At 49.9% G+C, this 8,221-nt stretch overlaps 1 protein-coding gene across 1 annotated transcript; it reads left to right on the top strand.

Annotated features, from left to right (window-relative positions):
• The first annotated feature begins 253 nt into the window (after positions 1-253).
• LOC125931376 (uncharacterized) lies at positions 254-7,359 on the top strand. The gene is made up of 5 exons (XM_049643284.1): positions 254-331; positions 2,930-4,318; positions 4,400-4,922; positions 5,820-5,962; positions 7,022-7,359. The coding sequence occupies exons 1-4, from the start codon at positions 254-256 to the stop codon at positions 5,918-5,920; spliced, it is 2,091 nt and encodes a 696-aa protein (XP_049499241.1). The 3' UTR covers positions 5,921-5,962; positions 7,022-7,359.
• Positions 7,360-8,221: the final 862 nt, after the last annotated feature.

Genomic DNA, 8,221 nt, shown 5'->3' with positions numbered 1-8,221 from the left:
CAAGAGGAAGATGTTAACATTCTGTGACCTTATTTTTGTCTCTGCTTAAAATTATAAAATGGCCTTGTTTTGTCTTTCATCATGGTCTCTGATCTTGTCTGATATTGGTGTTCTGATATTGATTATGTCCAACAGGAGAATAAAATGGCCTAGCATGAGTTCCAGTCCAGCTCTGAATGTCAGAGGCTGCTCTTCTTTTTCATTTTCAACATGTAGTCCTTTCTCCCAAATACAGTGTGTTATGCAACCAGAGATGATGGCACTTGCTTCTCCGTCCTTTGCAAGGTCTTGCAAGAAACATTATATGAAGGTGTCTAGTAAAAACTTGCTGGTTGGGGATCAGGAGGGCTGGTCTGGAACTTTCCAAGAGCCTCAACTCATGGCCATTTACTTTGCACATGGTTAATTAACCTTCTGCTGTCAAGTTTCTCCTGAAGCTGCATATATAAGAAGTAGTCCTGTTTGGACTTCAGATTAAAGGTCATGAGACTGGATCTAGTTGTGGCTCCTCCATCAAGTTGCACGACCTTGGGGAAGCTAGTTACCTGCTCTAGGCCTTAATTTCCCCATCTAAAAACGAATAGACTTAGCTTCAATATCTAAAGGCCTTTCCAGCTATGAAATTTTGGAAGAATATGCATTTTCTCTTGCATCTCTTCTACCTTTATGGAAAGTGCTAAATGGCACATGGCCACACATCATTATGGAAGCACTCAACAAATAGTGCTATAGGTGAGCTGTTTAAAATTTAAAAATAACCGATATTTTAATCTTATGCTATGTGTCAGTATTAATTCCACATGGATTAAGGAGTTAAATGTAAACATTCAAAAGATTTTCAAAAAGAAGAAAATATAAAATTTTTCTCTAGATAACAAAAGATTTGCAAACTTAGAATGGTGTTAAAATCATGGGGTACTGGGTGGCTCAGTTGGTTGAGTGTCTGATGCTTGATTTTGGCTCAGGTCATGATCCCAGGGTTGTGGGATTGAGCCTTGCATCCACGCTGAAGGTGGAGCCTGCTTAAGATTCTCACTCTCTCCCCCTCTGCTCCTCTCCCCAACTCGCACATGCTCTCCAAAAAAAAAAAAAAACAACATAAAAAAATTACCAGATTTTGTAACATAAAAATGAAAAATTGTGTGCTTAGAAATATAACCAACTTAGAAGACAAAATGAAACCAGGGACATATTTTCAACAGATGGTTAATATCCTAAATATAATCCTATCTCATTCCGTCTACCAATTTCACTGAAATCTTGACTGAAGGCAGGGTATGAATTCAACCAGGGAGGAAGTGTGTAACTCTATATATCTGGAAACAACTATATTTTGGTTTTGGATTAGATGATTCTCTCTGAAGGCCTGAGAAACTACCCAATAGTTTCTCTCCAGTGGTTCAAGAATGGAAAGGTTACTAGTGATACAATAATACCTTGTATATATATAAAACGTCACAGTAAAAAGAAGGGCATTTACTCCATTATCTTATTTTATTCTTAGAGCAACATTGTAAGATGTAGGTAATGATGACTCTAACTTCACAAATGATAAACTGAGGCAGAGAAATGGTAAGTACCCTTCTTAAGATCACATCAGGGGCTAAATGTTAAAACCAAATCTGTACCTCAGACTGGGATTCTGCCTCACTTTTGCTCTCTTTATAGTGAGGATTACAAATTAGAAATTTTCTACATTGCCTTCCAGATTTAAACCAATGATTTATGATAGCACCATGCTCTATTATTGAGGTGGGGACTAGAAGAAAAATAAGAACATTGAAATTTTGCTGGGTTGATGAAAGGAAAACATCCCTCCTAAACTTGATAGGATTTATTGGTATTAAACACCAAAATATTATTTGCTATTTTTTTCAAAAGACTTTTTTAGTATTACAAAACTTTTTTTTTTACCAGAGTGAGTAGAAAATAGCAGTAAATTTCTCCATGATTTTCAGAATTACTTATGCTGGAGGTCTTGATTAAGTGGATTTTGAAATCAAAAGTCTTGGACTGTTGCCTCAAAAACATCCTAGGAAGCCTATGCTTTTATTTAAAAAATAAATTGTAATGTTTATTCATTTTTGAGAAAGAGCATGAGCAGGGTAGGGGCAGAGAGAGAGGGAGACACAGAATCCAAAGCAGGCTCCAGGCTCTAAGCTCTCAGCACAGAGCCTGATGCAAGGCTCCAATGTACAGATCTGGAGGGGATCATGACCTGAGCCCACCACTTAACTGACTGACCCACCCAGGCAACCTGGATGCTTACCCTTTTAAAGTTTTTCATGCTTATTAGCTCTTAGGAGATGACTTGGTCCTGGAAAAGTAGTATCTCCCTTTTGTTCATTCTTTGGGGTGCTGCAATAAATTTGTCAGGGTTCATTATAATACCTTCTAGTTCCTCTCATTCACCAATTCTTCAACACTCAGTTCTTTTTTTTAAGTTTATTTATTTATTTTTGAGAGAGAGAGCACAAGTGGGGGAAGGGCAGAGAGAGAATCCCAAGCAGGCTCCCTGCTGCCAGTGAATTGCCCAATGCAGGGCTGGAACCCACCAACCCACCAATTTGAGATCATGACCTAAGCCAAAGTCAGATGCTTAAATGACTGAGCCACCCACATGTCCCTTCCACACTGCATCCATGTCAATTTTGTCTACTTTCCAAGTAGCTTTAACCATGTTAAGTTGTCCAACTTCTTCTCTCTTTCTTCTTGGGAGATTTTTACTACTCCTGGGGTCTGAGCTATATACTATTTTTATGACTCTGTCCCTACTTGCATGAGTCATTACCAGGTGGAAATCAAGAAACACCTTACAGTTCACATAGCCCAAAGTGTCTCACTATTAGACCACTATAGTTTTTCAGACAATGGTAAAACTTAAAGGACAGGAGTTGCGCAGACCCGAAAGTAATGGCAAGACCCTAAGGCCTCAAAGAACAAACAGGGAGGTAAAGTGGGAGCAACCCCTAGGGGCCTCGGTCATTCATTGGACGCCGAGCACGTCACTCTTTGCGTCTGGACGAATGAGGGTGGAGCTCAAGAGGAGGGCACGTGGCCCATTGTTGACGCCTCCGGCCCCGCCCACCGTCCTGCGGCCGGTGGCCTCACCCGCCGCGGCCAGCGTCGCCCGAGGGGAGGCCTGGGTGGGCCGCTCCCCACGACCGCCCCCTGCCCTTCCCGTCCGGGGCCTCCTCGGGCACCGCCACCGACTGCTGTCCCCCTCGGCGGCCACCTCACGCCGGGCCCCGTTGCCCTCGGCCTCCCGTCGACGGCAGCGGGCAGCCTCTGGCGTCACCGCAGCCCCGTCTGTCGCCTCCCCGGTGAGGTACTCCCTGGTGCCATGTCCGCCTCCGGAGATGGAGGCCAGGCCCCGGGTGGCCAGGAGAGCCCCATGGATGAGGCGGGGGCCCCGGCGGCCGGAGGGGCCAACGAGGTGGCCGGCGGCGAGGCGGGGGCCGGCAGTGATGGAGTAGCCAGGGGCGATGGGGTGGCCGCTGGAGACGGAGTGGCTGGTGGCGATGGGATGGCCGGAGACGAAGCGGTCGGTGGCGACGGGGTGGCCGGAGACCGAGAACGGGTGGCTGGAAACGGAGAGGCAGTAGCCGGAGATGGAGACCGGGAGGCCGGAGACGAGGACAGAGTGGCCGGCGGAGATCGGGTGGGCGGAGGTGGAGTGGCCGGCGGAGAATGGGTGGCCGGAGATGGAGACTGGGAGGCCGGAGACGAAGACAGAGTGGCCGGCGGGGATTGGGTGGGTGGGGGTGGAGTGGCTGGAGGAGACTGGGCGGCCGGAGGTGGAGACGGAGCGGCCGGCGGAAACTGGGGGGCCGGAGATGGAGAGGCCGGCGGAGACGGGGAGGCCGGAAACGAAGTGGCCGGCGGAGACTGGGTGGTCGGAGCAGGAGTGGCCGGTGGAGACGAGGTGGCCAGAGGTGGAGACGGAGGGGCCGGAGGCGGAGGCGGAGACGGAGACGGAGGGGCCGGAGGCGGAGACGTGGTGGCCATGGGCAACAGAGTGGCCGGAGGCGGAGTGGCCGGAGGCGGAGACGGAGTGGCTGGAGACGGAGTGGCCGGCGGTGGAGACCTGATGGCCATGGGCGACAGAGCGGGCGGAGACGGAGCGGCCGGCGGTGGAGACGGAGCGGCCGATGGAGGAGACGGAGCGGCCGATGGCGGAGACCGAGTGGCTGGAAACAGAGTGGCCGGTGGTGGAGACGGAGCGGCCGATGGAGGAGACGGAGCAGCCGGTGGCGGAGACAGAGCGGCCGATGGCGGAGACGGAGTGGCTGGAGACGGAGTGGCCGGTGGTGGAGACATGATGGCCATGGGCAACAGAGTGGCCGGCGGTGGAGACGGAGCGGCCGATAGAGCAGACGGAGCGGCTGGCGGCGGAGACGGAGCGGCCGATGGCGGAGACGGAGCGGCCGGCGGTGGAGACAGAGCGGCCAGTGGCGGAGACGGAGCGGCCGATGGCGGAGACGGAGCGGCCGGGGACTCCGGGCCCCACCCTGCCGAGGCTGCCGTTTCGGCTGCGCCTGCGGAAGGCCTCAGGGAGGAGGCGGTGGGCCCCGAGGGCGGGAACGCCTTCGAGGCGGGCGAGGACTCGGACTTCGGGCCGGCAGACGAGGACGGGGCGGAAGAGCCGGAGGCCGCCGGGGACGTAATTGTGGACGCCCACCATTTCCCAATGGTGGGCTTCCGCTTTACGTTCCTGGACCTGGTGCATTCGCTGCTACACCTCGTCCACTACAACAACCACGTCCTCGTGCGGCCCCGGCCTCTGCAGCTCAACGTTCCCCCTGCGCCCCCAGCGGCGACCGCGGCCCACGAGTCCCAGGGCTCATCGTCGTCGTCAGAGGAGGAGGCTACCTGGGAGACCGCGGAGGAGCCTGACGAGGAGGAGCCGGCAGCCACAGAGGGTGAGGGGGACCCTCGCGTCCCAGGGGCCGGGGCTGTGGGCGGATGCGGGCGCCCGGGCACAGAAGCCGAGGTTGGGGGCGCCCCCAGACTGAAGGCCGAGGGCCCGGGTGGGAGCCCCGTGCCGTAGCTACCAGTGGCTTTGAGAAGGAAACGTGCCGCCTTCTGGCAGCCGCGGCTAAGACAGCCGAAGGCCGCGGGGTAGGTGGAGGTCTGCACGGGGTAGGTGCAGGTGCAGGAGGGTGGGAGGATGTGCAGGAGGGCGGGCGGGGCTGTGCGGGTCAGCGCAGATGGGGGTGCAGGGGGCGGGAGGGGTCTGCAGTTCAGCGGTGTACAAGGGGTGGGAGGGGTGCGCAAGAGGGCGAGACGGGGGTGCAGCCGGAAGGAATAGAGCGAGCCAGGGGCACACCTCATTTTTGTCCACGGCTGTTAAAAATGCCAAGTTTTAGAACGTTCATCCCCAATCGTTATGAACTGACGTGGGAGCACTTGGGAAAACTGAAATATTCAGGCATTGAGGGACTAATGAGCTTCATGGGAGAATTTGGAGTTGAGGCAAAACATGGTTGCAAGAAATCTCTGACAAGAACACACACAATGCAGCAGACACTTGATGATTCTGATCCCTTCTTCTCCGGAGGGCCAGTTAGAATAGCAGCGCAGGGTGGCAGCTTGACTGGAAAGAAAGAATGTCACTGTGAAAGTGACCAAGCAGCAGAAGGGTGAGGGCCATGGAAGGGCTGTATCAACCAGGAGGAAGGGCCCCAGCTCTTCTCTTCGTTCCTTCTATCCTCCCGCTTCTCCTGCGGGTACTCTACTAGACGTCACTCTTCCTTATGCATCACGGTATTTCTTCCTGTGAATGTCTGCTCCAAAGTCTGTATTATTCTTCACCAAAGGAACAACAAACTATCAGCAGGAAAACTCTGATAAGGAGGCGCAAGTCTCGGAGAGCGGGGAAGAAGAGACGTTTAACAGACAACAAGAAGGATCTCACTGAAAAGCATTTGGACCCACCACAGAACAGGCCCAAAAAATCCAGGTATCCGTATAGCTCCACCTATCACCCAACCATTCCTGACATTTACCTGTTACTGACCGGGTTGTTGTTTTTTTTTTTTCTTAATTCTCCCAATAAATTAATAAGTTTGTTTAAAATGAATTCAGACGTTCCGTTCTACCTACTTAGAATGTTAACACAACACTCAGGTACCTAGTAATAGAAATCACAGTATATTTTGAAATCTATTTCATGGCTCCCCATTCGTTCTTGTGAGCTCTTTTGTCCTCTACCTATAAGACTACTAACAAATGGTAAACGTATCAGTAACTGAGACCAGTCTTTGTTTAGAAAACAGCCGAAGCAGCAGCTAAAGTGGCTGGGCTGTTTCCTACTTGGGCATTCATTACTTGGCCATGGAAATGTACCCCCTTGTACTAACTAGGAGACTATACCCTTTCGAATGTGATTACATGCAAATGGCAAAAAGTTCAGAATTTCAAGTAGCACTGCATTTAATGATTAATACCTAAGTATTCGGGTGTGGACTTTTGTATTTTATGTGACAGTCCAAAGAAACTTAGTCATAGTATGGCTATTACTTATCACTGAATTGGTAATTAAGTCTTGAAGTATATCTTGTCTTTGAATATATCTAAATGATTAACATTTGATTTTTTTTTTCTTTTTTGCGTTTTCAAAGCTGTGTATTTTACAATAACAGCCCGTTTCTCGTATGGTAGATACGGAGAATCAAGGGTCTGGGAGGGTAAGGGAGTATCGTTTGTGGAATGAGCATAGGCTTTTAAGGTGAAGTGATTTTCTTAAATCCCAGAATCCTCTCGAGGGAAAGAAAAAAGCATTGATGGTATTAGGCAAGAGGGAGGCCAGGTTGGTGGGAGCACGTGATCGAAGCCATGGGCCGCAGGAGCACCCCAGGCACAAGGGTGCAGGTTACAAGAGGAAACTGTGTTCTCTCCTCGTTGAGAAATAGCCCACGGACGTAGCAGGTATATATAGGGCTGTTTTCATAGGTTTGGAAAGTCACCGTTGGTGGTTACGGCTCTATGATTGCTAATTTTCTCTCATTTCATCCTGCAGCTGGGAGGAACAAAACGAGATGAAGAAAGAAGAAAGAATCTGTCCACTGTTTCCGGTTTCTCATTTTTTAGAAGCGCATGGGAATTTTATTAACACTGACGTCATTCCAAACCGCATCCCCCAAAGAGCGATATCCCATGAAATCTGCCTTTTCTGTTACACTTGACAGATACGTTTGACAGCATGTGTTCTCATCAAAAATAAGTTTGTTTTAAAGTAATAAACTGGAAGGAAGGCAGATTTTATTTAGATAAATCATTTTAACTCCAATCTCTCTTTTATTTTACCTCTTTGTTTTGACGCACCATGCCTTCATTAAAAGGTATCACTGCCTACCATTTGACGAGCCTGTTTTAAATTATTTTATTATGGCCCCAAATAAGTTAAAATGTCAAGGTGAAAACAACTTTTGTAAAGAGGGAGATGGAGGTCAGGTCTTTAGAGCTACGTGGCTCACTGTGTCAGGAACTAGCCGCATGTGGCTACTGAAACACGCCCGGTCTCATTTGAGACGCGCTGTTAGGCATAAAAAGGACATACCTCACTGATAATTTTATACCGATTACATATCGAAACGATACCAAATTGAGTTAAAATGTACTACTGGAATTAATTGTGGCCACTTCTTTTTACTTCTTAACGTGGATACTAGAAAAAGTGACACATGTGAGTTGCATCGTAATGTCTATTAGCACTGCTCTAGAGTGTGGTTTGGAAGGAAACCTGGTGGATGGCCCAGCTGGCCTGCAGGCCACATGGTGCTGCTGGGCCTCGACCCAGACACCGATTTAGAGGGTGGTTCTCAAAGTTTGGGCCCCACGACAGCCTCGTCAGCACCAGCCAGGAATTCTTAGGTTCCACCCAAGACCTGCTGAATCGGAACCTCCGAGGGCAGGCCCAGAAATGGGTGCTTTCACAAGCTCTTCAGGGGATTCTGAGGCAGCTACGGTTTCAGAAGCACTGCTTCAGAGGCACAGGGGAAGCTGAGACTCACCTATGGTAGAACCAGCCTTAATTCACTGGCTTGGGACTTGCAGGTCAACTGAACAGGGTGGCAAGGGCTGGACTGGGGAGGGGGCCAGAACCCACAGGGGCTGAGACACAGAAGGGCTCACATTGGGTGATGGCAGAAAACTGCAGAAATAAAAAACCTGATTCCAGAAGAATACAAACATGACACCATGTATATAAAGTCTAACG

Source organism: Panthera uncia, chromosome X (assembly GCF_023721935.1).
Source record: "Panthera uncia isolate 11264 chromosome X, Puncia_PCG_1.0, whole genome shotgun sequence".
NCBI classification, from domain to species: Eukaryota; Metazoa; Chordata; class Mammalia; order Carnivora; family Felidae; genus Panthera; species Panthera uncia.
This window is presented reverse-complemented; position numbering and strand designations above follow the sequence as displayed.

What these genes read in the sequence shown, in the direction of transcription:
- LOC125931376 (XM_049643284.1), top strand. Translation starts at nt 254, where the DNA reads ATGATGGCACTTGCTTCTCCGTCCTTTGCAAGGTCTTGCAAGAAACAT. An exon ending in GAGTGGCCGGTGGTGGAGAC is followed by an intron (nt 4,319 to 4,399) that starts ATGATGGCCATG and finishes GGCGGCGGAGAC; the next exon opens with GGAGCGGCCGATGGCGGAGA. An exon ending in GGAGCCGGCAGCCACAGAGG is followed by an intron (nt 4,923 to 5,819) that starts GTGAGGGGGACC and finishes TCTTCACCAAAG; the next exon opens with GAACAACAAACTATCAGCAG.